The sequence below is a fragment of the Pongo pygmaeus genome, chromosome 14 (genome assembly GCF_028885625.2).
Source record: "Pongo pygmaeus isolate AG05252 chromosome 14, NHGRI_mPonPyg2-v2.0_pri, whole genome shotgun sequence".
In the NCBI taxonomy this organism is placed as follows: Eukaryota; Metazoa; Chordata; class Mammalia; order Primates; family Hominidae; genus Pongo; species Pongo pygmaeus.
In genome coordinates this window covers 57,801,222-57,816,088 of record NC_072387.2, presented here as the reverse complement: position 1 = coordinate 57,816,088, position 14,867 = coordinate 57,801,222, and the positions used below count along the sequence as shown (strand labels likewise).

The 14,867-nt window shown below is 37.0% G+C and overlaps 1 protein-coding gene across 1 annotated transcript in view; it reads right to left on the bottom strand.

Moving 5' to 3' along the window:
* Window positions 1-14,867, bottom strand: part of CDADC1 (cytidine and dCMP deaminase domain containing 1) — a 45,492-nt gene that overhangs the window by 18,348 nt on the left and 12,277 nt on the right. Inside the window, exons 5-6 of the mRNA XM_054446788.2 lie at window positions 6,917-7,486; window positions 723-772 (exon numbers count right to left, since the gene is read on the bottom strand). Coding sequence (XP_054302763.1) covers window positions 723-772; window positions 6,917-7,486 — 620 coding nt within the window. The remainder of the gene's footprint in view (window positions 1-722; window positions 773-6,916; window positions 7,487-14,867) is intronic.

The following is a 14,867-nucleotide window of genomic DNA, read 5'->3' as shown; positions in this document are numbered from 1 at the left end:
TCCTCCTGGTCCTATTGACTTGCTCTGTCTGATGAAATTATCTTATTCTTCAAGAATATTAATATTATTAACATTAATAATATTCACCAAGAGTATTTACTTATTTTTCCAAGCAAAGGTTCCTCCTCTATGTTCTCATGATATCAGTTATAATTACACTTACATATCAGTTATTTTTTACTTCTACATCTCCATCACTAAACTATGAGGCCATAAAATGTGATCTTTAATCCCCAGCATTCACTGTGGCACAGTGCCTAACCTGTAGAGAGTGTTTAACAAATGTTTGCTGAATGAATGCATCTATCTAGAAAATTGTTGAGGGATGAGCAAATCTTTATAGATCTTCATAAATGCACCATTACAAAAATATTAATCTTTTTTTTTTTTTTTGAGACGGAGTCTCGCTCTGTCATCCAGGCTGGAGTGCAGTGGCATGATCTCGGCTCACAGCAAGCTCGGCCTCCTGGGTTCACACCATTCTCCTGCCTCAGCCTCCCGAGTAGCTGGGACTACAGGCGCCCGCCACCACGCCCAGCTAATTTTTGTATTTTTTTTTTTTTAGTAGAGATGGGGTTTCATCGTGTTAGCCAGGATGGTCTCAATCTCCTGACCTCGTGATCTGCCCACCTCAGCGGTCAATAACCTGTAATGCACCGAAGACTGAACTATGTTTAAACAAAATCCAGGTTAAATATTTAAAGAATTGTTTTCATACTTACAGATTTCCCTTCTGCCCAAATGACTGCCCCAACTCCTGTTTTATGATCCTCTGAAAGATATATGGCATTTAACTCAGTAAAAATTATGATATGTTAGTTTTAGAAATATATTTTTCCAAAAGTAATAAAAACTTGTATTGAAACATACTTCATAAATGTAGCAGCAATCCTTGATATCTTCACTAATTACAGAAAAGTATTAAAATAAACACTTTTAAGTATGGAATATGGGAGCTAGGTACCAAATAACTAGAGAGAGTCACTACCAACTCAGTCACACATACGTATGTGAAGGCCACTAAATGGCAGTGTCCACAGTCAGGTCCCTCAAAGCTGTAGCCAGAACTAAGTGCAACTTCATTGATTCTCCATTAACAAGCCGGTTTCTAAACGACTACTTCTGATAGATGATAAAATTGAATAAAGGTTTCAGAACTAATGGATTTTGTGTAATAACTGTTCACAACAACTAAATTTGTCTTTTCCCAGCATTATTTATACTCTAATCATGGAAAATATATCTTATGAAAATGTTCTTGCTAAGAAAAAAATTCAAACTTCTATACAAACATAAACAAATCTTTATGGATCTATCTATCTATCTGTTGCTAGAAAGCACATGAAGAGAATTCTGATTTAAACAAAATGTTGTCCTTTCTTTGACCTTCAGTTTACCTTGAGGGAAAAAGAATGCAAGTTAATGACATCTTGCCCATTTCTAAATCAAACAGCAAAAGTTATAAACAAACATAAGATTATAATTTCCCTGTAGAACCAAAACCTTTGCAAAAGTAAAGCTGTACTTCTTAAAACCATTAATCTGAAACAGAAAATAAAAAAACAAAATAGAAATTCTACATATTAAGGATTTACTTTTTCCTTCTATACAATGTTGAGTTTCAAATTTCTAAGACAAATTACCCTAATTATGAAAACCATAGTATTTATCAAAATCTTAATAAGGGACTAAGGTAGTTAAGTGGCACATTTACACGTAGAAAATAACAATTATCTGTGAACTTACCCTAGGGCATTTTCATTTTGGGGAGGATTAACTGAAACTGTGGTTTCACCCTACAATTTCCTAAAAGTGAATCCCTCCAATGATAACATTTGTAAATACCTACTTTCCAGTAAAGGTACAAAGAAAATTTGTGCCACAATTGCATTAAAAACTAGAATGAATGTCTTATTAAGAGGTTAACTTTAAAACAGTTATGATACTCTAATAAAATTTCCCATCTCAAATTCAAGCAAGCCCTGGTTTTCAAAATTATACCACAAAGCATTTGTATAATTTATGTTAAACACATTTATTCATGATCTCATTTTTACCCTAAAGGTAAAGCAGATAAAATTTCCATTTCTAGATGCAGAAACAGGCAAAGAAATAGACTAAAACTTAGCCCTCCAGATCCAACCTGCTTGGCCTTTCCTCCACCTTGCACCGTGACATAAAGAATTCCTTGACACAGCCTGGCCAACATGGTGAAACCCTGTCTCTACTAAAAATACAAAAATTAGCCAGGTGTGGTGGTGCATGCCTGTAATCCCAGCTACTTGGGAGGCTGAGGCAGAAGAATTGCTTAAACCTGGGAGGCGGAGGTTGCAGTGAGTCGAGATCATACCACTTCACTCCAGCCTGGGGGACAGAGCAGAACTCCATCTCAAAAAAAAAAAAAAAAAAAAAAAAAAGAAAAAGAAATCCTTGACAAAAATTTCCATTTATTGAATGCCTCTTATGTTCCAACTACTGTGAGAACTGAGGATGCAGTGGTGAGGGAAACTGTAGTCCCTTCCTCATACGACTTACAGTTGGATGGTGAAGGAGAACAGCAACAAGGAAACAAACAGTACTTTATGTGCTGTGCTCCAAAGGAAATGAATGAGGCTGAACAGCAGAGTGCATGGGATGACTTCCTTCTATAGAGTAGAGGGAAAAGGGATTTTGGTGTAAACAAAATTGGGTTCCTTCCTAGACCTTTAGAGTGTAACATGAGTGGGCAAGAATACAAATCAATGGCTTTATGCTCATTTCTAAGGTAAGTGGCAGAAGTTATAAACATAAGATTATATTTGCCTGCAAAACTAAAATCTTTAAAGTTTAATTTATGCATAAATCTAAAATGAAAAAATAAAAAACCAGAATAAAAATTCTCCGTATTAAAAGCCCCCTTTTCTACCATCAACACTGCATATTTTTAATGTTATGTTTCTTAGTCACAGAAGCCACTTTTTCTGTTTCAGCCTGGGGACAGACTAAACCTTGTTAGGAGGAAAAAAAAATGTGATTTTTCCATTAGCATGCAGCTCTACAGCCTAGCTAAGGTTGGTTACATCAAGAGAATATTCTTTACTACTTGTCTTTTAAAATAGGAATAAATTTTCATCCACATAAAACAGATTTGATGTCACTCAGCATCAAGGCTGGTGACAGATGAGGTAATTTCTCAAAAATCTTTTCATGTCTATAATTTTTACAGAAATTGCTCCGTATGATCTGATCATTCACAGGGTTTTCTCTGTACAACTTTGAAGGAAAGGTCAACTTACGATCACTGAGTCAAATTCCTGGGGCTCTTTGATCACTGAAAATCAGAGGGGAACTTTTTGTTCTAGAACACAGGTGTGGTTATTTTAGCTCCCAATCCTGTGGTCATGTCAGTGTCCAAGGTGCTCCACAGACCTCTTGCATCAAAATTACTGGATGCTTGTTTTTAAAATTAAAAAAAAAAAAAAAAAGAGGCAACTCCTGGCTTCCATGGAAGTCCCCTAAATCAACCTCTCTGAGAGAGGCAGGCAAGGCTTAGGAATCTGCATTTCTCCTGAGCCCCCCCTTGATTCTCAGGCATACTCATATCTGAGAACCAGAGTTCTGTTTTAAAAGTTAACTTTCTTGATTACTCCAGCCTACTCTCATCATCAGTACTGTGGTCCAGGAGGAAGGCATAATCCTTAGCTTTGGAAAACACCTCATCTGATGAGAAAGCAAGACACGAAGAGATCACAACTCAGTACTTAAAGCAGATAGATAAGATGTGATGCCTTCCTCCTGCTCTTTTTTCCCCAAGAGTCTAAACACATTTTTTTCCACTTTTTTGCTACCTTCAGGTATTCTAGAGACATACTTTTGGAACTCCTGGCCTCAAGCAGTCCTCCTGCCTCAGTCTCCCAGTGCTGGTATTACAGGCGGGAGCCACCACACCTGGCTAGTAACATACATTTCATGACATCTCTATGGGTCCTCTTTATTCATCATTCAAAAAGCAGTTATAAGCAACTACTTTCAATTCATTTTAGAACTCTGTTGTTAGAAGTTTTGGAATTCATTTTAATCATATGTACATTTTTAAATAAAATGGTATCTTCATCTATTAATTAGGGAGAAATGAGGTCATCAAACCAAACTGAATAATGTGAAATTAAAAGCTTAATCGGAAGCACACTGTATCATAGGGATATCCACCTTACTGAAGTACCCTCAATGTTAAATGAGATACATATATAAATCACCAAGCTCAGTGCTTGACACATAGTAGGTGTTCCATAAACTGTCATTGTTATTATTTATCATCAAGGAAGAATTACAGGTCCAGAGTCTCTGGTCTGAAATCTCTTACATCAAGTTTTGAAGTTTGATGCACTTATTTTGTGGCCAAATCTGACCCAAATAGAGTTATTTATAGCCCTCAATTAATCTTAGTGCAAATATTCCTACTTGTTTCACTCTGTATGTATTAATGTGATTACAGGGTACTGTCCCAGATGCCACTGGGAGTCCTATATAACAGTATATGTACCATATTACCTTTATAAAATCTGGATTGGGCATGGTGGCTCATGCCTGTAATCCCAACACTTTGGGAGGCTGAGGCTTAAGCCAAGGAGTTCGAGACCAGCCTGGGCAACACAATGAGACATATCTACAAAAAATTAAAAATTGGCTGGACATGGTGGTATTCACCTGTAGTACAAGCTACTCAGGAGGCCGATGTGGGAGGATTGCTTGAGGCTGAGAGGTTGAGGGCTGCAGTGAGCCATGAGTGCCACTGCACTCAGCCTGGGCAACAGAGTAAAACCCTGTCTCAAATAAAATCTGAAAAATTCTGAATTCCTTTACATTTGGCTCCAAAAGTTTTGCATAAGGGATTGTGGACCCTTTATCTTTGGATAAAAAGATTTGTTTTATCCATTCAATGCACATTGTGTTTAGTGCTAAGGAAAAAATGATTAAGACATGGTTTCTTCCCTGGAAGAATGCACAGTGGAGTGAGTGACAGAGGAGTTGCACCCTGTTCAGGATTTGAGTTCCATGTAAAAAAAAAAAAATAATAACCAACAATTAACCTTGAAAAATCTTTTAAATTGACCATCAAATGCGTAAGCAGGGCTTTATGTACAAAATTCTGCACAATAGTGGATATACTTATAGCTATACAGTAGTGTAGAGTATCTAATAAAGAATATAAATGCAAATGTATACATACTGCATCTTTAAACACTGGAATCACAGCTGGTATGAGGTGTTCTATGAGAACCAAGAGGTATTAAGATCCAGTAAAACAATAGCAGATTCACATCTCCTTCTTACTCTGGAACACAGGCAGGGTTCTGCTGAATTCTAATTAGTGAAGGGTAATTAGTGAATTATAGCTACAACAGCTGTTCCCATTTATGTTTTCTGTCCTTTTGAATGGTTTACAGAAAAATTCTTTACAAAGCTGGAGTTGGCAAAGAAATAAATATATAACCCACAGTAGAAGATAATTACATGAAACCAGACTTTTACACAATGCAATTGTTTGGGGTCATATAATGTGCCTACAGAATCAAAATCTTTAATAAGAATTGAGCAATTATTAACTCTGCTGAACATCAGAACACCTGTGGAACTTTTAAAAACATAGAACTTGGCCATTTTTGGTTAGGGACTTGGTTTAATAGGTCTGGGTTGGGGTTTGTACTTTTTATAAAAGTAAAAAGTATAGCATCTGTACTTTTTATAAAAGTTTCAATGGTGATTCTGATTTGCTGCCAGCTGAGAACTTCCCTTCTGTTGACTACTGCAGACCAGCAGCATCTGTAGAGACCTTTTCTGATGACTTTCTCTTCTTTCTTGGAATAATTTTTAAATCCTACTACAGTACACTCCCCAAACAAATCTTACTCTACTGCTCCTCCTGTCTATGTTTTTTCCCCTTTATTTCAAAGATGCATTTTAAAAAGTGATCATGATTCTATTTTGAGAAATCTTATGTCAGGTAAGATGTGATAATACTGTTCCATGTTTGGAAATACAGATGCCATCTTTTATCATAACAAAGAAAAATCCCAAGTAATATTTTCCTTTTCCAAATATACGACTTAATACAATGCAGTAAAAATGTTTATCAACTTGCTGATTGAAGACATACCAGCAACTGGAAGAATCTGTGATAATCACCATTCCTTTACCTTGATTCTATTAGTTATTTTGAATTAATGTTATTGTAAAGATTTTGTAAAAATTTTGTTAAATATTCAGTACATCAAAATATTGAAGAGTTAACAAAAATGAATAATTTTGGTTTTCTCCTTTTTCTTTTTCTTTTTTTGGAGATAGAGTCTTGCTCTGTCTCTGGAGCTGGAGTACAGTGGTGCTATTGTAGCTCACTGCAGCCCCAAACTACTGGGCTCAAGCAATCTTCCTGCTTAGCTTCCCAAGTAGCCGGGACTACAGGCACACACCACCACACACCACCATGCCCAGCTAATTTTTTTTGTATTTTTTTGTTAGAGTCGAGGTCTTGCTATGTTGCCCACGCTGGTCTTGAACTCCTGAGCTGAAGCGATCCTCCTGTCTCAGCCTTCTAAAGTGTTGCAATTACAGGCATGAACCACTGCACTGGGCCTCTCCTTTCTCTTCTTGTCCTACCTTCAGTGGAGGGCTCAAGGAACAGTGAAATCATAAAAGCAAGAAGCAGAAAGAAGGGCCTGACATAGAAATGTGGTACTGAATATAAGGCCACAAGGAATCCCAAAACTGCTGGGATAAAGAGTTGTCTACTCAAGGGTCTCACTAACTTCTCTATATTGTATGAACAGCAAAACTTAGGTAACTATGAGTAAATGAACTCTACCATAAATGAGACGAACACTTCAGAGACAAATACAACCCAACCAATCAGCCCCAATTTACGATCTATGTAACTCACCAGTTCGATATGCCAATAACCTGGCCTGAACCATGCAGTGCCTTGCAATTTCCTGTGGCAAACTTTGATTGTGAATTTCATTAATCTGTTCTGGATTGCTACGGTAAAATCCGAAGTGTTTAAAGTTCGGCACACTGGAAGCTACTGTGGCCAAAAGTAGGATAAGGTCTTTCATGTTTTGCCTTAGATTGCTAAAGTATGGATTTTCACACAGGTTCTCCAAACCTATAGTCATCAGTATTTGCTTATGCATTTCTTCATTTGAAACCAAAAATAACATTTCATATTCTTTTATTCTTTCTTGTTTACATTCATAATAAAAGTCAGTGTTAGCATCCGGCAATGTTTTTGTAATTTTTTGAATAAAGTCACATTTGTAAGAGGTCTCCTCTACAAACTGCACCATATAACACACCAAAGGTTGAAGTAAGACACACACATGGGCCCGACTGTTTGACTTCAATCTTTCCACTGCTTTGGCATCTAACTTTGCATCTTCAGAACTAGAAGCCTCCGTAAGCAAACTTATTTCTGGATCAGCAGGCCAATATGAAATTCGGTTAACTCCAGCTGAAATACAAAATATGAAAGGTAATTATGAGATACATGTTGAATTTAGGGTTTTCATGATAAAATCCACCCTATCGTTGCAGTATATCTAGAACCCTCAATATAATAAATGTCTATTACCAAGTCACCTATTATATAGCCTGAGGGTTGGCAAACTACCACCCACAGGCCAAATCCAGTCCACTGTCAGTCTTTATACAGCTCACAGGTTAAGAATGGGTTTTACATTTTAAAATAGTCGGACAAATCAAAAGAACATTTTGTCACACATCAAACTGTCGGAAATTCAAATTTCAGTATCCATAAATAAACCTTTATTGAAACACAGACGCACGCACCCATTCACTTACATAGTCTTTGGGTGCTTTCGCGTGGCAGAGTTGAGTAGCTGTGACAGACACCACACGGCCTGTCTAAAATATTTATTATCTGGCCTTTTCAAGAAAAAGTTACCCAGCCTCTAACAGAGCCTCTGGGAATGCATTTGTGGAATTACTGGTGTTGTGAAGTGTGATCCCAAAGCCCAGCGCTAAAACTATATACTCGAAGAGTCCTCCATGGTGCCATGGCTGTTTTTTAAAATGTTACAGGGAACAACTAATATTGCCTAGAGTTTTCTATCTGGAATAAATACCTCTTCCATGCATTAAAAATGTTCCTGTCCGCAGACTGAGAATTCTTCTGAGAATCCATTCTAGGAAAATATTCTAAATACAGAGAAGAAATCTCATGCATGCACATTTAGTGCAGCATTCTTTAAAATAGCAAGCAAAGATGTTAAACAAACAAAAAACCCAAACCCAAAAACCTAAATGACCAAAATAGGGGAATGGTTGAATTAATTACGGTCCTCCTCATAATAAAACAGTTATCAAAAATGTCCACAAAGAATTTATAACATGAAAAAATTCTTATGTGATGTTGGGATGGTGTCTGAAGGGCAATATTAACTTTTTAAAGCTCACAAAATTAAAGACAAAACAACAAACTAAACAGATCATTTTTCAATCAGTGTGACAGAGGAAAGGTTAGTAATGTTAAATATACAGAAAATATTTCAATTCATTAGAGCACATATGAATTGACAAGAATAAGGCCTAAAGAGAGACAAAAAGACACGAACAGACAATTTGTAAAAGAGAAAACATAACAGGATAACAAACGTGAAAAAATATTTTAATTTGTATTTGAAATTGAACGATGAGATGCCTTATACATAGTTAAGTATACAAATGTTCGTCAATTAATGAACAGTTTACAAAAAAGAGACCCCTTTGCTAGTATTGCATGTAATTTCAGCTAGGAGAGACTTTTTTTTTGTGATTGTACCCAGAAGCAAATAGAAAGATAGCCCACAGAGTGTTCTACCCTTCAAAATAACTGATACGAACTAAAAAGTCTCAGTTAAACAAATGAATATTCTATCCACTCCCTGGTACTCCTGACTCACTGTGGCTTATGCTGCAAAGCAATTTTGAAGGCCTCAAACCTCATATCAGAGTGTTTCCTCCGGTTGCATTTCACCTTCCCTCTGTTCGAGTTCTAACCAGCAGTGATGGTAAACCTTTCATCTAGGCATCTTAGCTGCTCCCAGTAATCCTGATTCAAGAGGGGAAAAATCCTCTTTAGACAGACATTTGTGTATTAGTGGCAAACGCTAAAGCAGAGTTTCTCAAATTTTTTGATCTCAGGATTCCTTAACACTCTTAAGAATTATTGAGGACCCCAAAGAGCTTTTATTTATGTGGAATATATCTACTGATATTTATTGTACTTGAAAATTAAAACAAAATTTAAAATATTTATTAATTCATTAAAAATAACAATAATCTGTTATACATTAATATAAATAACATTAGCTTTATGAAAAAAACTATTTTCCAAAACAAAACTTTGTAAGAACGAGATTGTTTTAAATTTTTACAAATATCTTTAATATTTGGATTAATAGTAAAAGGAAAAACAATACTTATCAGCAGTATCACTGGAAAATTAAGAAGAGTGGAAGGACAAAACTGAGCAGCAGAATTCGTATAGACATTTAAATTTAAATTCTAAAAGCCCAATTCAGATTTTCAGGGAGGGTTTGTTTTGCCCTTTGGCCTCACGAATGGGTTTCATGAAGGGTTTCATGGATGGGCTTCAGTGGCCTATAAACTCTGTAAATTCTATTCTAAATTTTGCACATTTATTGTGTTCTGGTTAATTCCAGAAGACATTTCAAACATTTTTCTTACATCATATAATCAAAGTACTTAAATAAATTGACAATTATAAAAATCGATCAGTGAAATGCACTTATACTTCAATAAAAAATGTTTTCAGAAATAGATAAGTGAAAGCTGAGTGTTTCTTTGATAGATTCCCCTGTACTATAGGAGTGATAATTGCAGCTAATGCAATAGTAGTAATTGTTAAATGGATACTAATGAATAGCATAGCATAGTGGGTAAGAGTTTATATAGCACAGGCTTTAGAAACAGACTAAGTAGGTTCAAATACCAGTTCTGCCAGTAACTGGTTTTAGAACCTTGGGCAAGTTAAATATTGTCTCCCAGCCTCAGTTTCCCTATTTGTAAAATGGGGGAAATAATGGTAGCTACCTCATAATTCATTATGAATTCAGTGAGTTAAACTTGAAAAGACTTATTACAGTAGCTGGCACATAAAGACTTGATAGTAGTTTATATGGATGCTATCTCATATTAGCATACATGGAATTAATAGTGTATCACTATACCTTTTTTTTTTTTTTTTTTAAATAGAGACCAGTCTGTCACCCAGGCTGGAGTGCAGTGGTGACATCATAGCTCACTGTAACTTCTAACTCCCATACTCTACCAATCCTTCTGTCTCAGCCTCCAGATTGGCTGTGATTGCAGGTATGCACCACCACACCCAGCTACTTTTTTTTTTTTTTGGTAGAGATGGGGTCTCGCTATGTTGCCCAGGCTGGTCTCGGGCTCCTGGCCTGAGGCGGTCCTCCCACTGGCCTCACAATGTTGGGACTACAGGTGTGGGCCACTGTGCCTGGCCTGTACTATGCTATCAATTCCATATATGGAAAGGTGTTTTCCCTTTCAGAGCTCTTTAAAGCTCTGCAGAAGATTTACATGTGTTTATAGAGCTAAGAGAAATCAGGGCATGGAAATTGAGTGTGTAATAGAAATTAAACTCTTCATGTTATATAATCATGCATAATTTCTATCTTCATTCTCCAAAGTTGCCTAAAGCACCATCACAGTTAGGAAACTTCCATTGTGAATTACCTTATTTCCAAAAGCAAGTACCCAAATAATTGTCTCAAGAGAGGAAGGACAAAACTGTTACAAGCTAAAATATTTGGGGATTTGTGTGACTTGACTAGGGAACCACAGGGTTTTATAATGCCTGATCTAGCCCTGTGCCTAACAGTTCATTTAAATCTTAATGCTAATGTTAATTAGTTCCCAGGTGGTTGACCTTATAAGAAAACACTGTGTGGTATTTTCATGTGATAAACATGTGAATGAAGGCCTATGGCTCAGTTAATCACTTCCACAACTTTGAGCTGTGGGTTTTACTGGTGGAAGGAACTTTAACAGGTCTTCCCTCTTGTCATTAGATATCAGAGAACTGAAATTGGTTGGAATTGTAAGCAGTGAATAGATGTGTTGTTAGAATGATTCCATCACCTATATATTGTTTAAAATTCTAATAAAGTAACTTGCTTTGTAAAAAAAAAAAAAAAAAAAAAAAATTTGGCTTAATAGAAGACAGCTGGATGCTCAAATTTGCTTCTGTTTTCAATCTGTTGCAATATGTTGTTTTCATTGAAGTATACGAAAATTATCAGCCTCATATAGATATGTGGTTGAAAGAGGAGTATTTTAACAGCCATTTCAGATACTTGTGAATATTCTTCTTTGGCACTACATAAAAATTTGACAAGGGATAGTTTCTTAAAGGTTAGTTACAATGTAGAATCTGAAACCATATCAACAAACTTTTTGAACTGTTACGTTAAAGTCCGTTGGTCTGTCTTGCACTTAGAATGGCTTTTACTCATGCATGATTTTGTAGCATTGTGCATTGGTCATCCGGAAAACAATGATTTACTGATTTTATAATATTTAAAAAAATCCCGTTCATTAATATCACCACCAATCCCATCAAAAGAGTCTAAGTGGTGAGATGCTGTCAGGCTCATAATAGAGAATATGAGTTTTCCAAAATTCTAATTTTCACTTGATAGCTCAAATTTTATCACTGGCAACAAATACTGTCAGTTGTTTATCTGAAAGTGACAGGTTCACTATATTTTCAAGAAAATATCTGCCAAATATTCAAGTCTAACTAACCATTGTCAGTTCATGATGTTCCATTAAAAAAGTAGATAAGTCAGTCTGCAACTCAAACAATCACATACATGGTTTTCCTTAAAGCCATCTTCATACCTTAGGTCTGTAGCAAAATCACTTTATACCCACCTCCTGTTTCCTCACACAGAATATTAAAAAGATGCAGACTCAAATTGGGATTTAATAAAATTGATACTTTTTACTGTTTCATCAAGGACCTTCTTATGTAAAACTGGTTTTCTTTTTTCCCTCTGAGTGCAGTGAAGAGTATGACGACTACCAGTGCAGTTTGGCACCACTGTCTTAATGATATGGAAACAGGCCGGGCGCGGTGGTTCACGCCTGTAATCCCAGCACTTTGGGAGGCTGAGGTGGGCAGATCATGAGTCAGAAGTTGGTCACCTGACCAACATGGTGAAGCCTCATCTCTACTAAAAATACAAAAATTAGCTGGGCATGCTGGTGCACGCTTGTAATCCCAGCTACTCAGGAGGCTGAGGCAGAGGAATCGCTTGAACCTGGGAGGTGGGGGTTGCAATGAGCTGAAATTGTGCCACTGCACTCCAGCCTGGGTGACAGAGTGAGACTCTGTCTCAAAAAAAAAATAAAATAAAAATAAAGATACAGAAACAGTAGTTTTACCTATCATTGTTTTGGTACCATTAGTATGAATGTAGTGTTTTTGTTTTTGGTTTTTGGGACAGGGTCTCACTCTGTGGCCCAGGCTGGAGTGCATTGGTGAGGCATGATCACAGCTCACCGAAACCTTTGCATCCCAGGCTCCAGTGGTCCTCCCACCTCAGCCTCCTGAGTAGCTGGGACTACAGTTGTGCACCACCACGCCTAGCTAGTTTTTCTATTTTTAGTAGATACGGGGTTTCTCCATATTGTCCTGGCTGGTCTCAAACTCCCAGGCTCAAGCAATCCACTTGCCTCAGCCTCACAAAATGTTGGGACTACAGGCATGAGCCACCATGCCCAGCCTGAAGGTAGTGTTATTATGAAAATAACATTGACCTCGTGGACCATCAGGAGTCCACAGACCACGCTTGGAGAATCACTGTGCTACAACAATCTTTGCCTTGTAACTGAGGTAATAGCAATTCTAACTAAAGTAATCTAGCTACAGCATGGGGTTCAACCATGCCCCCTTCCTAAGATAACTAAATATAATACATAAGCCTAATCTAACATAGCAATTTTGTTTATATACTGTCCAACACCAATATACAAGCATTTCCATTGTAGGTCCTTCCTGACTTTCCATACTTCATTATCTTTCTTGTCAGGATGAAATGTCTTAAGACATCAAGCAGTGATGAGTTACCTGCACTCTCCTATTCTTCCCTCTAATTTGTGGCTCCGAGGCTATTAAGACTGCTTTCAGCACAGTTAGCTCAGCACAAAGCACAACTATCTTTTATTCATTTTTCTCCCTTGATCTAGAACAGATCAGCCAACAAATGTTTTGGTTCTTTCACATTCTTTCATTTCTGTATCAATGTCATCATCTGAACCCTATTTGTACCTTGCCTAATGCAATAGTCTACTAACCAAGCTCCCAATCTCTAATCTCTCCCTGCTCCAATTCAATAACAGCAATAACAACAAAAATTTCAATCATGTTACATCTTTCTCAACAATCTTCAATGTCTCCACATTACCTACAAACAGGAACTGTAGGTCAGTTGAACATGAGTGATAAAATGCATGTCCGATCTGCCTGGTTAGTTGGGAAAAGGTGAAAAAAATGCCACCACCACTTTCATACCTATCTTCTCAATGTATTGGTAACTACAGTTGAGAATATAGAATCCAATCACTACCACAGGTACCTACCTGCTCGAAATACTTGTTGCAGGCCGAGAGGTTTCTAGCCACATGATCCATTTCTTCTAGAAGTTCTGCCATTTATAGCTCAAGGCACTGACCTTGACATAGGTCTGATCATTACTCTTAAGGCTTTGATGTAAATAAAAATAGCTCTTTCTCACAACAGGCCTAGGAACTCTGTTTTATAAGACAAAGTCCAAAGGCTCTACAGTTCTTCAAAGTTCTCCACTATCATTATAATTCATCTGCCACTATTCTCCAAGAATAATTCTCCATTTCAAATACTGACCCTAGAACTTTGCTTCTTACAACTTGATGACTCCATATGCACTGTTCCCCCTGACCAGGAATGTGTTCCTCTTCCTCTACCTATGACGCATCAAGATCAAGCTTAAGCCCCAGCCTTTCATAATATGGAAATCTGCAGGGATCACTATTTCTCCTCTGAGACCAAATATCAGTTACAACCTGTATCACTGATTTGGTACTAGATAATGCATCACATTAAATTGTTATTTTGGCCCCCAAATAACACCTCAAGGGTAATGATTAGGAACCACACTAGTTTTTTCATTTTTTGATCTGCCATGATGCCTATGCAACAAGATGCATATTTTTTAAATGAAAGAATGGTCGGCATATACCTGGATGCAAAACAGAATCATAAGCACAAAGAGGTTTAGTGAATAGCCTGGTGTGGATGGATGGCTATACATTAAAAATTTGTGTTCCTCCTTCCAAAGTGTAGAGTAGTCACTGAAAGACAGCTGCCCAGTGGGAACAACAGTTCCCACAATGGATGAGAAAATAAATGATGTATGTGACTTCCAGGTCAGGGTTTTTAAGAAGCAGGTTCACTGTCTCTACTCATTCTTTCTCAGTCTGCCTCTGGATACAGAGGACTCAAAGCCCTAGAGGTGACAACAGCAATGAGACAGAAGATGCCTAGCCCAGGAATCAACCAAATGGAGAAAGCTGCCTGCTGTTTAGCAACACATGCGCTGGACTATTATACAGGTGATAAATATCTAGTACATTAAGTCACTGAAATTTTGTTTTGTTATAGCAGTTAGCATTAGTCTACTCATACAATGAGGGTCATTTAATAGGTTAGTAGACATGAATGAGACCAGAATCCATGTTTTCTGATGCTTACTCTTATAATGTACCAAACTGTCTTCAGATATATATTTATATTTTTTATTTTA